Consider the following 17,710-nt stretch of genomic DNA (forward strand, 5'->3'; position numbering starts at 1 on the left):
CTGCTAGCTGAGCTGCAAGACAAAATAGAATGTCTGGAGCAGAAGAAGATTATGCCATGTTTGTTATGAATGTGCAGGAGGAGACATTCTCATTCAGTTTCCAGCCCTCAGGCAGTCCCTCAAGGTTAAAGATGACTTGCTTCCACTTTCACTTCTGTAACTGAGAACCAACAGAACACATGTAGGAGTCACAGACTCCATCACAGAGCAGCTAGTAACTAACAGATGTGCACAGGGGCAGCTTATGAGTTGGTGACCTGCTTCCACTATTTATGAAGGGCTTCCATGTAGCTCCAATGCATGGACTTGGTTCCTGGTCGATCCCGAACGCTACTTCTCTGCTTTAAGCAGGAATAAGTGGGGATTTGCAAGCCAGAAAGGCTTTGAGAATACCTTGAAATTTTTCCTCCATCTGCTTAGTAATGTCTTTCCATGACAGAGCTCAGCACACAGTGCAGGTGCTTGGGGGGCTTGGTGACTGACACACACCATAGGATCAGTGCTGGGATCTTTGCCGTTTGTGATATATTAATGACTTGGATGTGACTATTGGAGGTATGATTAGCAAATATGCAGATGGAACAAAAACTGATGATGCTAAGGAAGACTGCAGCAGGATATAGATCAGCTATAGAGTTTAGTGGAGCACTGGCAAATGGAATTTAACCCCTTCAAGTCTGAAGTGATGCATTTTGACAAGTCAAATGATGCTAGGACATATCCAGTAAATGGTAGGGTATTGAGGAATGTTGGTGAATAGAGCTTATCATCCACAGCTGAAGGAAGAAGTCAGAGGTCCATGAGCTAGCTCTCCTTAGGGAATCAGAGGTGAAGAAGTTAAGTAACTTTAAGCTCCATGATGTTAATATATCAGAGGATCTCTCCTGGGATCAGAATGCAAGTGGCATCATAAGGTCAAGTTTATTGTCACATAAAACATATATACGTAATCAAATAATGTATTTAGAAACGAGACGACGTTTCTTCGAACCAGGGTGTAAAGCACATAATACGCAACACACGATAACTTATCAAGGGAAGATAAAATCTACAGATGAATCACACATAAGTTACAAACTACAGTGCATTAATTTTAAACATCACACTAGAGCAAATTAACCAGTGACACTTCAAATACGATGCAGCAGGGAGTTCAGAGGCCTAATGGCCTGGGGGAAGAAATTGTTTCTCATCCTGACTGTTATTGTTTTTATGCATTGCAGTCTCCTGCCTGATGGTAGAAAGCCAGAAAGGATCCTGGATGGATGGGTGGGATCCTTAATAATACTAAGGGCCCTGCATATGCAGCACTCCTGATAAATGTCCCTGATGGATGGCAGGAGACCCCTATGACCCTCTCAGCTGGTCTGATGTTCGACTGCTCCCATATCAGATGGAGGTGCAACATCATAACATTCTCCATGGTGCTCCTGTAAAATGCAGTTCAGATGGGGGGGGGGCGAGGAGAAGAGAGACTTACTTGCCTTAATCTTCTTATGAAGTGGAAGTGGAGCAGTGCTCTGCCTTCTTGTTCAGGGAGGTGACCAGGTGAGGTAATCCATGATGTGAACTCCCAGGACTTGGAGCACTTAACTCTCTACGGAGAAGCCATGTATTCACAGAGGGGGATGGTCTGTCTACACTTTCCTTGGCCTTCTCCACGTTCAACTTTGGTTGTTCTTCTCACACAAAACTACCAGTCACTCCACTTCCTCTCTATACTCAGTCTCTTCGTCGTTGTTGATAAGGCCAACCACTGTTCTGTCATCCGCAAACTTGATGACCCGGTTTGAGCTGGATCCTGTGACAGCAGCAGGCTGAGCACCAATGCTCACCATAATGGGACAAGAGGCATTTCTGCCTACATGGACTGACCATCACCTTACTGTTAAGAAGTCCAGTATTCAATTGCAGAGGGAGGTGTTGAGACCCAACGAGGAGTTTCCCCACCAGCTTCTGAAAGAAGGCATGACAACACCTCTACTTTCTTAGAAGCTTGCCTAGATTTGGAATGTCACCAAATTCTATAGATGCACAGTGGAGAGTACCCTAACTAGTTGCATCACAACCCGGTATAGAGAAATCAATGCCCAGAAATGAAAGGGTCTGCCGAAGGTGGCAGTTTCAGACTAGTCCATCACAAGAACGAAAGAGGTGGTGATGGGGTCATTTACCTGGCAGAAGTACAGATTATGAGTGCCATGGATAAGGTAGTAATCAGAATCTTTTCCCCATAGCAGGGGTATCAAAAACAAGGTTATAGTATCAAGGCGAGGGGAAAGAGATCTGAAGGGAGTCTGAGGGGTGATATTGGCACACACTATCATACAGAGACAGAGTGGGAAACACACTTGCGCAGCTAGTACAGGCAGTGCCTCAGTGCCCAGAGACCCAAGTTCAGTAGATCTCAGCATCCTGTCTGCGTGGAGTTTGCATGGTCTCCCCATGACTATGTGGATTTTCTCTGGCTGCTCCAATTTTCTCCATATTACAAAGTCAGGTCTGCTGGTAAGTTGGCCTTACTGCATAGGTGATTGGTGGAATCTAGGAAAATTCATGATAATGGGGGGACAATGGGAAGAAAAATGAAGTAGGATCAGAGCACATGGGTGGTTGACAGTCAATACAGCCTCAATGGACTGAAAGGCCCCTAATGCCCAGCTGTATCTCTCTATGGCAATATATCTGGAGACAATGCCAGAAGTGGTGATGGAATTGGATACAATTACTATGTTTAAGAGCTGTTTAAATATATACATCTGAGAGTTTGCAGAGACATCACTGGTAGCATCAAGTGCCTCAAGGTGATTTGCTGCAAAGCAGTCTAAATCTCTGAAACACATGGGAGTGCAAGGTTCCTTGCTGCCATAAGTTTTATGTAGTTGTGCAAAACATTGACAATGGGGAATACAGAAGACAACAGGAAATTTCATCAGCAGCTGGAGAGGCAGCTTCCAAGATATGAGAAACAATCAGTGATTTCCAGGGTCCTTTGCTAAAGGCACGTATGAAACAAAAATAGGACCAATCACAATCTTCCCTCTAATTTGTAATGACCAGTGTGCAAAAAATCTTGTGCTGTGCTTTTTCCCCCAGTGACATGTGCACACTGAATCTTATATATAGAGGCATTCATTTTAACAGTGTCAATAAGAACTTTGGTCTCCTCTGGGTTTGACCATTTTCCCTCTCATTCATCTGCACGCTCACAAAACATACATAGCAGGCCTATAGTGGGTAATGAAGGATTTTCTCGCCAGAGCTTTTGTACATTGTCCATATGTTATTTGCTCCCTATATGACAGTTTAAAAAGTCAAGTTTCCAAATATCACGCACTTCTTTCCATTTGCAAATTTTGCATCACGACAATACACGCAAGTAACACCAGTTTCTGTATTGTACATAAATATTTCTCGTAGCTACACGTTCCTGACCTCATGAGCTTTCAGTGTAGCAGTTTCTACTGTTCCATTAAGCCATTCCCCATTAAATGAACTAGCAGTTTTTTTGCGCTTCACACCCTTTGCTTCTTTGGAATTTGACATAATAAATCAATAATTTCTTTGATAAAAACATTATAAATAAGCCAGTTGTAAGATCTGCAGACAAATCATCGCAAGCACCGTCTGCATGAGAAACCAGAAAAGGAAACATGATTGTGTACGATTGTAAAATATACTTAACGTGCCAATGAGGTAGAGGATGACAATTTTTGCGCACAGTTTCAATTCATCTGTGTGCTAGTAGCAAAAGATGTGTCCACACTGACACACGCATCTTAGCGGAAACACTGACACTACACAATTCTGAGGGGATCAACAGGTTAATAAAATACGTTAAATGAAGTACTGTGTGATGTTGCACTTTGGAATGAAGAACGTACACATTCAAAATATGTAGAATGGAAGACTTATGGGCCTACATTTAAAACTTCATCTATTGGAACAACATTAGAACATTAGAATTCTGTTTTACAAAGAGCAAGATGCAATTAAACCAAAATATGAAATAGAAACAGAATGCTGGAAAAGCAATTTAAATGACAGCATTTGTAAAATTAGACAGACTGTGACATTTCAGACACAAACTGATAAGAAGAGAAGGGTTATGCTACACCTCTATAAAACATTGATTAGCCAACAGAAAGAATGTGACAACCAGTTTTGCACAACTTAATTAAGGTGATATCAAGGACATGAAAGGACATACACAGAAGGGATTATTTGAAAAGGCATTTGAGATCAGAACCTTAGGTTATAAAGGACAGATTAGTAACAATAAGACTCTAAACACTATCAGTATTACTATAAGACTATCTCCAGTTCAAAAATAATGCATTGAAATAACAAGCAACACACACAAAATGCTGGTGGAATGCAGCAGGTCAGGCAGCATCTATAGGAAGAGGTACAGTCGACGTTTCGGGCCGAGACCCTTCGTCAGGATGCAGCCCGAAACGTCGACTGTACTTCTTCCTATAGAATTCCTATAGATGCTGGAATTTCAAGCAACACACATCAAAGTTGCTGGTGAACGCAGCAGGCCAGGCAGCATCTCTAGGAAGAGGTACAGTCGACGTTTCCCGCCGAGACCCTTCGTCCTAGAGATGCTGCCTGGCCTGCTGCATTCAGCAGCAACTTTTATGTGTGTTACTCTACTTGAAATGGTGGCTTTTAAACTCTTCCGATCTCTTATATTTTCTTCACTAAACCTGAGAAGGTTTAGTTTGGAATGGACAACAGTACTTGATGCCCCAATTCTACTTAATAAGTAATCAGTTCTGAAGCATACAATTCTATTCATAGGAAAGCTTCAATCTATGCACTTAAGGAACTGAATTTTGTTGTATCTATGGTAGCTGAGAAAAATTTTTAAAATAATTTTTAAGTTGAATGCTATATCAAGAGACCAGAGCCTAAAGTCTCTGCTAATATTCCAGCATAGTAGGAATGCCTTACTGTCAGAATCATTAATATAAATGGATTATTTTGAAGTTGATGTGACAAATTGTTCAGTGTCTTTTGTTCCCAGGCAATGTTTACCTTTCACTAACATTAAAGTTGAACATCTGATTATTTATCACATTAATTAGACCCTATAATGGAAAAAGTCTGCAATGACTTCTCAGAAAACCCCCTAAAGTGCTCACAATCTATGCAGCACTGAATTGGAGACAAGGTACAGTTATGCAACAGGCTTGATTGCAACTGTGAAAATAGATTAAATAGTTGTTATATGGCCAACTGAGACAAGAACTTTCCAAAAAGGTGCATGATTAAAAAACAGCAGATGCTAAAGGAGGTTCTACCAGTTTTAAATACAAGGGTTCACATACTCTTCCTAGCCTGGACTGTGAATGCGTTCAATAAAGACATGAAAAGAACATTTGCTTGTGTTACTTGTTTAGATAAATTGTGTTTGTCTACCTAAACTATTATGATGGCTTAGATGAAGATCAAACCATACTTTGAGTAATTAATGCAGAAAACCAAAATAATAGCAAACAGTTCACTGGTTTATTTTCTTGCAACTGTATTTTATCCCTTTATTAACCAAGCTTTTCAAACAGATACAGTAACTTACCAAGTTTTTAGTACAGCTAAATGTAATGAATGAATAGATTCACCATGATGTATCTTGGTTGAAATATGGGCAAAGATCAAAGAAATTTTAAATACAGCCTACCTCTGTAATATAATGGCACGCATACAGAACAGTTGTTAAATGTGAAACACACAATACTAGAGGAACTCAGCAGGCCAGGCTAAATATACGAAAAAGAGTACAGTCCATGCTTTGGACCAAGACCCTTCATCAGGACTTGAAAAAAATAGATGAGCAGTCAGAGTGAGAAGCTGCGGGGGGCGGAGGGAAGGTTGCAACTCAAGTTGATAAATGAAACCACGGGGGTGGGGGGAGGGAGAGGGGTGAAGTAAAGAGCTGGAAAGATTGGTGAAAGATGTAGGGGCTGGAGAAAGGGGAATCAGAAGGCCAAGGAAGAAAGAAAGGGAGGAGCAGCAGAGGGAGGTGATGGGCAAGTAAGGAGATAAGGTGAGAGAGGAAAAGGAAACGGGGAATGGTGAAGGGGGGGGCATTACCGGAAGTTCCTCCAACCTGAGTATGGCCTCATCATGACAGTAGAGGAGGCCATGGACTGACATGTCTGAATGGGAATGGGAAATGGAATTAAAATGGGTGGCTACTGGGAGATCCCACTTTTTCTGGTAGGTGCTCAGCAAAGCAGTTCCCCAATCTATGCCAGGTCTCACTGATACACAGGAGGCCACATCGACAGCACTGGACACAGTAGATGACCCCAACAGACTCGCAAGCGAAGTGTCGCCTCACCTGGCAGGACTGTTTGGGGCCCTGAATGATAGCGAGGGAGGTGGTGTAGGGGCAGGTGTAGCACTTGTTCCGCTTGCACAGATAAGTGCCACGAGGGAGATTAGTGGGGAGGGACAAATGGACAAGGAAGTCGCGTAGGGAGCAATCCCTGTGGAATGCGGAAAGAGGGGCATAGGGAAAGATGTGTTTGGTAGTGGTATCCCATTGGGGATGGCGGAAGTTCCAGAGAATTATGTGCTGGACGCAGAGGCTGGTGAGGTGGAAGAGAAACACTATCCCTGGGGGGGTAGTGAGAGGATGGAGTGAGGGCAGAGGTGCATGAAATGGAAGTAATGTAATTGAGGGCAGTATTGATGGTGAAGAAAAGGAAGCCCCTTTCTTTAAAGGAGGAGGACATCTTCTTCTCTGCAATGAAAAGCCACATCTTGAGAGCAGATGCAGTGGAGTCAAGGAATTGAGAGAAGGGGATGGCATCTTTACAAGTAACAGGATGAGAAGAGGTATAGTCCAAATTAACTATGAGAGTCAGTGGGTTTATAATAGACATCTGTAAATAAGGTGTCTTCAGAGACAGAGTCAGTCGATAAGAATGCAGCTTTTCCTCAATACAACACAGGGTTGCACAATGATAGACAAACAATTCACTGGACATTTATCTTGAATACAAAAAAATGAAATAACAAGTATGCTGGGAATAGTCAGACCCGGAAGTGTCTGGGGGGGCGGGGGGAGAGGGGGGAGAGGGGGGAGAGGGGGGAGAGGGAAAAAAGAGTTAACATTAGAAAGGGCCAAGACCCTTCAGTCCATAGATGCTGCCTGGCCTGCTGAGTGTCTCCAACATTGTGTGTGTGTGTTGCTCAGATTTCCAACATCTGCACATTTTCTCTTGACTGTGAATGGAAATTCCAGCAAATGCTTCCATAATGGCTGAAGCCCATTCTGGGTGAATACTTAAACATCTTTGGTGTTCTCAGACTGCATTAAATGAACGCATAGTTGAATGTTTGTGATGAAGTTAGATTGCATTAATCTGATCTGGAACAATGCACATTTTAACTTGATCTCTGCTTTTGAGAAAGCACTATCAACAGGAATGTGTTCTGGTAGATAAAACCACAAGACAAAGGAGCAGAATTACACCATCAAGTCTTCTCCGCCATCTCATCATGGCTAATCCAATTTTCCTCTCAGCCCCAGTCTCCTGCATTCTCCCCGTATCCCTTCATGCCCTGACCAATCCAGAATCTATCGACCTCTGCCTTAAATATACATAAAGGTTTGGCCTCCACAGCTGCCTATGGCAAAGAATTCTGCACATTAACCACTCTTTGGCTAAAGAAATTCCTCACCATTCACATCCACTCTAGCAAGGCCTTTCACCATTCAATAGATAGTCACATAACTGCCGTAAGAACACATACTTTCAAGCATTTTTCCATGCTTATTCGCAATAATTTTTATGTAATTCAGTAAAGAGTCATGGAATAAAATTCACCAAAAAAATCATAGCATGGAAAATACTGTTGCTGGAGTTCTACGGGGCACTCAGTAGCTCAATCAGTGCTTTGGCAAATGGAAAAGAACCTAAAGGGAAAAGGAATGGTTTACTCAATATCAGGGGAGGTTGTAGAGAAAGGTGAGAGTCACATCAAAATAATGATTTGTGTAGTGATAACGTACACATTTTAACATTGAGGGCAGCACAATGGTGTAGCTGCCTCACGGCTCTGGTAATCTGGATTCAATCCTGACCACCAGTGCAGTGGGGAGTTTGCACTCTCTCCTTGTGACCATGCAGGTTTGTTTTCCTCCCATGTTCCAAATACTTGAGGTTTGGTACATTAATTGGCCACTGTAAATTGCTCCTGTTTTGTTGAGTTGTAGAATCTGGGTGGGCTGGAGGGGAAGGGCAATATGGGGAGAATAACAGTATTGTTATAACTAAGCGTTTAATGGCTGGAAAACAAGTGTAGAGTGTAGTTGGAAAATCAAACCTAACAGTGGTCTTTATTGCAAGGAGTTTGGAAATAGACATTGTTGTTATTATAAAGCGGAGGAGCATTTACAGAAGTGCTTTGAATCAGTGGACTGAATCATATTCAGGGATTCATCCTCGGATCTAGACTAATATGTTACACTCACCACCAATTTCATCTAGACCTGCATGGATGAGTGTCAGTCTTTGAAAACATACCGAGTCCTCACAATGCAGTAGCCAACAATAAGAGATATTCAGTCTAAGGGTCAGATCTGTGGTATTGAAGGCTGGTGATCCACAACTCTACAAGTCTAGGTATGACCTCTGGAAAGCCATGATGAGAGTGACAATGTAGTTCCGTAAGAAATTACAGACAATCAGATGTACGACTGCTGTAACATGGCTTGCAGACCATTACTTCCAAAAGCATAAATGGCAGCAATGCTTCACTTCCCAATGGTCTCAATACCTATTCTACACACTTCGAAAGGCAGAACCTATGGAAAACCCAATAGTATCTGCTGACCCTGTGATCTCTGTCTCGGAAACTGACATCATAACATTCTTCAAGAGTGTAAAACCTCGCAAGGCGTCAGGCCCCAGTGGTGTATCTGGCAGGGTACCAAAAACCTATGTCGGCCAACAGGCTGGAATGTTCAAGGGCATCTTTAACCTCTCACTGCTTCCTATCTGCTTCAAAAGGGCATCAATTATACCAGTGCCCAAAAAAAGCAGGGTGAGCTGCCTCAATAATTATTACCCATTAGCACTCACATCTGTGATGAAGTGCTTTAAGACATTGGCCATGGCTAGATTTAACTCCTGCCTGAGCAAGGACCTAGACCTGCAGCAAATTGCATACAACAGGTCTACAGTTGGTACTATCTTACTGGCTCTCACCTCAGCTTTGAACATGGTAAACCACGAAATATACATCACACTACAGCTTATCAATTACAGCTCAGCATTCAACACCATCGTCACCTCACTACTAGTCTGCAAACTTCAAAACATGGGCCTCTCGACCTCTGCAACCTCAAGGATGCATGCTTAGCCCACTGTTCTACTCCTTCGACAGTTATGACTGCGTAGCTATGACATCTACAAATCCAATGGCACCAATGTCATTGGCATTATCTCAGATAGCAATGAGGTGGTGTACAGCAGTGGTCCCCAACCACCGGGCCACCAGGAAATGATATATTTGGCGATATGAACCGATAAGAGTCAGCTGCACCTTTCCTCATTCCGTCACACCCACTGCTGAACTTGAACGCACGTGAGGTCCACAAGAATATTGTCAATATTAAACCAGTCCACAGTGCACAAAAGGTTGGGGACCCCCGGTACAGGAGTGAGAAAGATCGGCTCGTTAAGTTATGTTGCAATAACCTCAAATTCAACATCAGTAAGACCACTGATTATTATTAGCAGTGAGCAGCTTCAAGTTGTTGGATGTCAATATCTCAGACAATCTATTCAGCTCTATTTCATTTAGCGTTTCAGAAGATTGGGTATGTCAAAGACTCTAGTCTTTGAGATTTCTACCAAAGTACAGTGAAGAGTATTCTGACTGATTGCATGATAGCCTGGGATGGACCTGCATCCATCATTAAAAACCCTACCAGCCGTGGTAGTACTGAAGCTTAAAAACCCACACAAAATATTTTAAGAACATCTTCTTCCCCTCCACCATGAGATTAGTGAATGGTCCATTTTGAATTATTTGTCTTTTGCTCTATTTATTGTAATTCATTGTCATTTATATCTTGCATTGTACTGCTGCCATAAAACAAATGTCTTAATGTATGTTAGTGAAAATCCTGATGCTGAAACCACAACTAGAGTACTGTGCCCCTTGTGTAAGATACAGTTGCACTGGAGATGGTCCAAAAGATTCACATGGCTAATGCCTGGGGTGGCAGGATAGCCCTACCACAGACAGCTAAAATTGAATTTGAAGACTTTGGAATTTAGAAATATGAGGGGTGATTTTATTGAAACAGAAAATCCCAAGTGGACATGACAGTGTAAACATTGAGCTATCTGGAAGACTTTCAATCAACACAGTCATCATTATAAAATAAAGGGATGGCAATTTAAAATTGAGGTGTCTAGGAATTGTTTCTTAGGAGGCTTAATTATTGGAGGTATTTAAAGTGGAGGTAGATAGTTTATAGGAACAGGGAACTGAGGGTTATGGCATCTGGCATGGAAGTGGAGTTGAACTCTGAGGTAGACGGGCTTTCATATCAAGTCCCATCAACACTTCAGCCTACTGAGACTGAGCCAAATATCAAACAGCTTTTTTCTGACTAATGCTACCCTGATCTATTTTCTTTTCTCCATATTCCCATCAACTCCTCCCCCTCAGACTCCAACACTTACCTACACTAAAGGCAATTCACAGTGGACAATTAACTTACCAGCTCACATGGCTTTCAGACTCAGGAAGACATTGGAGCAACCAGATAAAAGCCACGAGATTAGAGGAAGAATTTATAAATTCCACAGACAGTATCATAGGTCAGGACCGAACCTGGGTCGCTACAGCTGTGAGGCAGTTGCTTTCCAAGCTGAGGCACTGTGCTGCCCAAATGAACAGTAAGGAAGCTGAGGGGCCATGTGACCTACTCCTTTTTTCCTTGTGCTCTTGTATACTGTTCATAACAAAATTAATGAAGTAATATCAAGTGTCTGAAAATTGTTTCTGTGCCCTTGAAATTTTCAACAGAAGACTTAAACCTTCAGCTTTCTTCATTTTGACTTAATTAATGATGCAGTGAACATTGGCAACAACATTGGTACTGCATTAAATCTTAAGAGTAGGCCAACTGGCTTGACTAGTGTGCTCTACCATTCATTATGCTGATGGGTGATCATTCAACACACAAAGTTAGACAAAATAAGGAAGTAATGAACTCAAACCGCCAAACCAAACCAACCAAGTGAAAGTAACAGACTAGACTTGAGCACGAGTTATGACACTGAGCTGGCACTGTCATGGTCTTGACTGAGAACATTGCCAAACACTGGAAGGAACTGCAAGCTGATTGAATCTAACAGGATATGATGTTTTAGGCTATATTTACATCAGTATACAAGTTGAGTGCAATTAGACCAACAGGATTCACAGGCTTTAAAAAGTTATGATGGGCTAATGGGCAAAAACACTCGTAACAAACAAACTGATCATCACCCAGGACTATCTGAAGCAGGCTTTGAAGTCTGCACCATATAGCTCTGTGGTTTGTATGCCAAAGGTTCACTCTGTACAGAACATAATCAAATAAACTTAAATTAACAAAACAAACTAATTTATGTGCATATTTGGACAGCACACAGCAGTGAGCCACAATATTGTGATGGATGTATTTGTTTCACATGCAGAAAAATACCTCAGCTTGAACTGTTGAATTTCCACACCTTATGAAACTTTTCTACAGTTAATTCCAGTCACAGACTAGAAAATGTAAGATCTAAAGCAACACACAAAATCCTGGAGGAACTCAGCAGGCCAGGCAGCATCCATGGAAAAGAGTAAACAGTTGATGTTTCAGGACAAGACAGTTCACTAGGACCTCGTGAAGGGTCTCTGCCTGAAACATCAACAGTTTACTCTTTTCCATAAATGCTGCCTGGCCTGTTGAGTTCCTCCAGCATTGTGTGTATTGATTTGGATTTCCAGTATCTGCTGATTTTCTCGTGCTCATGAATGCAAGATCTAGTCTAGCAGAGGGTGTATAATAACAGATTAAATGAATTCATTATCAAACATTTTAAGTGACTTTTGGTTTATGGTTTATTATTTTTGGTCTAAGAGCAGGTACCCACCCTGTCTGCAGCACATATCATGAGACAGAAGGAACACTTACTTTCACCGTCCTTGCTCTGTGTTGTCCTGTGACATTACAACCATTGTTCATTAAGTTCCCTTCCATATGTTACTACTGAACATGTCCCTCTGTGCTCAGACTCCATAATCTTGATACAAGCTAATTTATTCCTTACTCCCAGTCTGTGATCTCGACATCTTAATTCTCCCAAAGGAAATAATTTCTTCTATCTTTTATTTATCCAAATCAATCACAATCATCAAAACCGATATCAGATCTCTCCTTGGGCCTCTGACTGGATGGTCTATCTGATAGAACAGTGAAAACCTGTGCCAATGAACTGGTGGGAGTGTTCAAGGACATATTCAATCTCTCAATGCTGTAGTCAGAGGTACCAACCTGCTTCAAAAGGGCAACAATCACAACAGTGCCCAAGATGAGGAACTGAGCGGCCTCAACAACTATCATCCACTGGTATTCACATCTACTATAATTAAGTGCTTTGAGAGGTTAGTTATGGCTGAAGTCAATTCCTGCCTAAGGATCTGGACCTGTTGCAATTTACATATTTGCAGTGGATGCAATTTCACTGGCTCTCCACTCGGCCTTGGATCACCTGGCTAATAGTAATACCCACATCGGGCTTCTGGTTATCCACTACAGCTCAGTGCTCAACACAATTATACCCACAGTTCTGATCAACAAGCTCCAAAACCTGGGACTCTGTACCTTCCTCTGCAGCTAGATCCTTGACTTTCTCACCAATGAACCAGTATTGACTGTCCGCAAGGAGATGTTATTTCTGAACTGCCAGGACTGCAGGCTCCTGATGAGGAATTCAAGGATAGAGTTGTAGATGGAGGTACAGAGGCCCATGTTTTGGAATTTGTTGGGTATGATGGTGTTGAACACTAAGCTATAATCAACAAACAACAGCCGTCAGTATGCATTGCCATTGTGCAGTTGATACAAGGCTGAGGGAAGAGCCAGTGAAATTATATCCGCTGTAGACCTACTGTGGCGATAGGCAAATTGCAGCAGGTCCAAGTCCTTGCTTAGGCCAACCTCTCACAGCACTTCATCACAGAAGATGTGAGTGCAACTGGGTGGTAGTCATATCAATAGAAAACTGAAAGCTATCTTATAAAAAGCCATTTGAATTGTGCCAGCCTTAAAAAAAACATCAACCGTATTCAAGCTTCTGAATTCCCACTTTAAAAAGTATTTAATTTTTGGTGTAACCTCAATGCAGAAGAGGAGCTGCACTAGAAGTGTATCCTTTCGGATAGGCCTAAGCCTCTAATTGGCCTCTTCCATTTCTGATCACAAGTCTTTTCTGTCACCAAGACTTCACACTTCCAGTATGTTTACTGCTTCCCAAGCTCTTCTGCTTTTAAAATCTTCATTCCACACCCCTCCTGCTTTCCACTCTACATCACCCTTAGTCAAAAATCTACCGGCTAAAAATTAATTTGCACCCTCCCCTAAACACGTTGTTTACATTAGTTGCTGTCCAACAATGCTTTGATTTTAATATAATCAAATCCTTCCCCCAGTAGAAATTGCAAACAGTTTCAAACTCCTGTGTCCACATCACACACAACCTCTCATGGTCCCAGAACAGACCCTACTCAGTCGAGAAAGCTCTCCAACATCTCAACTTTCTGAGGAAGCTAAAGAGAGCTGGACTTTGCACATACAAATGCACATCAATCGACAGACACACAGCAGAGAGCATCACTGCATGGTACAGAAACTGTACTGCAGCAGGCAGCAAGGCTCACAAAAGCAGTCAAAACCTCCCAACACATTACTGGCACCAGCTTACCCACCATCAAGATCATATACACAGAAAGGTGCCGGAAATGGGATTGTAATCATGAAGGATCCCTCCCCCCACACTCAGGGTCGTTTGTCCCACTCCCATCAGGGAGGAGGCTAAGTAGCATCCATTCCAGGACAACCAGACTCAAAAACAGTTACTTTCCCCAAGCAGCAAGGCTGATCCCCCTAACTCATTACTTTATTTCCTTAGTCATCTTGTGCACAGTCTAGCATCACTCTATGGACATACAATTAATGCATATAAGCCATCTTATATATTTACATTGTAGGTTTTTTGTGCTGCATCGGATCCACAGTAACAATTATTCTGTTCTCCTTTATACTTATGTACAATCTTGAACTTTGAAACTCCATGGCCTTAGCCAACGAGCTCAAGATTGACAGGTACGTACCTCTTGTCAGTTCAGCTTTGCCTTCAGGTCTAAAGTCTTAACTATCAAATTCCAATCTTGGACCTCTTCCCCTATATGAACACCGCTGAAAACATTTGGTCAACAGTCCAAATGTCTCCTCATATAGCTCAATGTCAATCTTTAATACATTTTTTGAAATTATTTTGGATGCTTTACATTACATAAATACAACTCAGCTATAGCATTTCCCTACACACAAATTGGTTGCCATGGCTTACATTTGAACAGTATCAAGATATATCAATGTAAACACAAGGAATTCTGCAGATGCTGGAAATTCAAGCAACTAACACATCAAAGTTGCTGGTGAACGCAGCAGGCCAGGCAGCATCTCTAGGAAGAGGTACAGTCGACGTTTCGGGCCGAGACCCTTCATCAGGACTAACTGAAGGAAGAGCTAGTAAGGGATTTGAAAGTGGGAGGGGGAGGGAGAGATCCAAAATGATAGGAGAAGACAGGAGGGGGAGGGATGGAGCCAAGAGCTGGACAGGTGATTGGCAAAAGGAATATGAGAGGATCATGGGACAGGAGGCCCAGGGAGAAGGAAAAGGGGGAGGGGAGAAAGCCCAGAGGATGGGCCCCAAGATTTTTCTGTTACTTACAACAATTTCTATTAGAATGTGGGCCCAGAGACCAGTTGCTTCCAAATTGTTATTAATAGTCCTGGCCAAGCTGCAGTCATTTTCAGTGGTGATGTGGCAATGGGAGAAGTATTATTCTGCCAGGATTTTAACACTTGCTTTCACATTAACTTCCTTATTTGTATGAAGTTAAAACTGTCATGATTTACCAAAACCAAAAAGAAGCCAGGTTTTACAAATATAATAATGGTAATATGCAAAAGAGGAAGGTAGGAAAGAAAAGAATATTTTTCAAAAATTCAGGGGCCATAATTCAAAGTTCAAAGCAAAATTTATTATCAGAGTACATAAATGTCACCACATACAACTCTGAGATTTTTGTTCCTGAGGCATACTTAGCAAATCTATTGAACGTTAACTGTAAACAGGATCAATAAACAACAAGCTGTGCAAATGCAATTATAAATAGAAATAAATAACGAGTATGAAACAACAAGATAAAAAGTCCTTAAAGTGAGACCATCGGTTGTGGGAACACCAGAAATAGAATGAGTTTAGCTATCCCCTTTTGCTCAGGAGCCTGATGGTCGAGGGTTAGTTCTTCTTGAACCTGGTGGTGTGGGTCCAAAGGCACTTGTACCTTTTACCTGATGGCATAAGATGGTAAGACATAGGAGCAGAATTAAGTTGTTCAGCCTAAGCGGTCTGATTAATCATCCTGTTTAACCCCATTATCTTGTCTTCTCCCAGTAACCTTTGATACCCTGACTATTAACCCCATTTTCAATGAGAAAATATGTAGACGCTGAAAATTCAAGCAACACACCCAAAGTGTTGGAGGAACTCAGCAGGTCGCGCAGCACGTATGGACAAGACTGACGCTTTGGGCTGGGACCCTTTATCAGTACTTTCGCTTGGTCACCACAATTGTCTGTCACAATGAATTTCACCTTCTGGCTAAAAAAAATAATAATTCCCATCTGTCCTAAAGGGCTGTCCTTGTATACCAAGTCTGTGCCCTCTGGTCCCAAACTCCCCCACTATTGGAAACATCTTCTCAACATCCAGTCTATCTGGGCCTTCCAATATTCAATAGATTTCCATGAGATTTCCCACCCCCATTCGTAAACTGACATTTATAGATTCCTTGACAGTAAATCATTATCAAGATGAGTAAAAACTGCAAAACATGATAGTGATTCTTGATTTAAAAACACTGAAGTTCACTCAGCTCAGCCAATGCAAAGTTTACTGCATGCATAAGGCAAAATCCCACTGGCTGCGCCTCACCGTCTCTTCATGCTTGTGTAATCATTTAAATTACTTGTCATTTAATGATCTCTGCTTTCGTCAATAATTCCATAATCACTTGTGTATCACAACAAAAGGAAAAAGATATAAAATCTAATCAATGTGTTCAAAAATCTCGTCAAATATAAACAAGATATCCTAGCATCAAATAATACAAAGGTCAGCAAGCAATTTAGAGTGACAATGCCTCATCTTTCAATGGTTTGCACTAAACGTTCAAAAAAAAACAGAAGAATGTGTTTGTTTAAAAAAACCTATTTATAAGTGGCACAAATATAGCCATCTTTTCAAAAATATCAGGGCATTAAACATTCATGGATCAACACGCAGGTGATATAGATAAGAGCATGCATAAAATAACCTTGGTCACAAAATCTTACAAAAGGTAGAAAGACTCTTGTCGATTTCCTTACTTTATATGTTAGAACAGTGGTGCTGGGTAACCCACATTACCTCTCATTAAGTTTTTCTACCAGATTAGAATCGTATAGTTCTATCCTATTATCTGATGCAAGAAATAGCAATGGTAATACTGAGTCACTTCTTCTTCCAACTATCACAGGATTTCAGTAGCAGGGCAACACTGATAGCAATAGGCTGTAAAAATGGTTGGGAGAAAAGGGCACTCACTCACTCTGCCCCGAGGTCCAGGGAATACGTGTGGCTAAACTCATTGCGCCCAGTGCTTAAAGATCAATGTGCAGAGAAGTAGGTGACGTTGGGCGGTGCAGATAGCTGCCACACTGTTGTGTTTGGCCGCTGCACACTGCGAACATGTCAGATGTGGCACTCCGACACTGGATCCAGCCTGTGCCGGTCTGCCTCCTCGGTCTCAGAGCACCGACCGAACTGAGAGCCTGAGAGCCCGGTGCTCTGGCCGTGACAGCCCCACCTTGGCAGGCCCGGGGGTGGCGGTAGGGTACCGGCTGTGCCAGGCCCAGGAGGTGGCGGGGTACCGGCTGCGCCAGGCCCCCCCCCCAGACACAGGCGGGCAGCAGGTGAAAGTTTACTTACCGTCTTGTTCTTGCGGCGGGGGTGAGTGGGTGGCCGGCTCGGCCATGCTGCAGGGCGGCGAGGCGTTGTCAGGGGGTGGCAGATAGACAAGCCTGACTCAGACTTTTCACCCACAGAAGCCCGGCGACCATATTGCTACGGGAGAGTGGGGCCTGTGCGCATGCGCGAAGCTGCCTGCGTCACTGCGTCGCGGCGACACGGCGGAAAGGACGAAGGGGGCGGGGCGGGGTTGGAGCGAGAGGTCCCGTGACTGAGGCAGTGGTCACCTGACGGGGAGAGAGGGGAGAGAGGGGAGAGAGGGGAGGGGAGAGAGGGGAAGGGGAGGGAGGGGAGAGAGGGGAAGGGGAGGGAGGGGAGAGAGGGGAGGGGAGGGAGGGGAGAGA

General features: G+C 42.7%; 1 protein-coding gene across 4 annotated transcripts in view; it reads right to left on the reverse strand.

Moving 5' to 3' along the window:
• Positions 1-17,502, reverse strand: part of rabep1 (rabaptin, RAB GTPase binding effector protein 1) — a 126,533-nt gene extending 109,031 nt beyond the window's left edge. For 3 of the 4 annotated variants that reach the window (XM_063031545.1, XM_063031546.1, XM_063031544.1), the window contains exon 1: positions 17,328-17,501. In XM_063031545.1, coding sequence (XP_062887615.1) covers positions 17,328-17,373 — 46 coding nt within the window. In that variant the 5' untranslated portion in view covers positions 17,374-17,501. Of the gene's footprint in view, positions 1-17,327 lie in introns of all 4 variants that reach the window. The other variant, XM_063031547.1, reaches the window with a different exon arrangement.
• Positions 17,503-17,710: the final 208 nt, after the last annotated feature.

This window comes from Mobula hypostoma, chromosome 23, assembly GCF_963921235.1.
Source record: "Mobula hypostoma chromosome 23, sMobHyp1.1, whole genome shotgun sequence".
Classification (NCBI taxonomy): Eukaryota; Metazoa; Chordata; class Chondrichthyes; order Myliobatiformes; family Myliobatidae; genus Mobula; species Mobula hypostoma.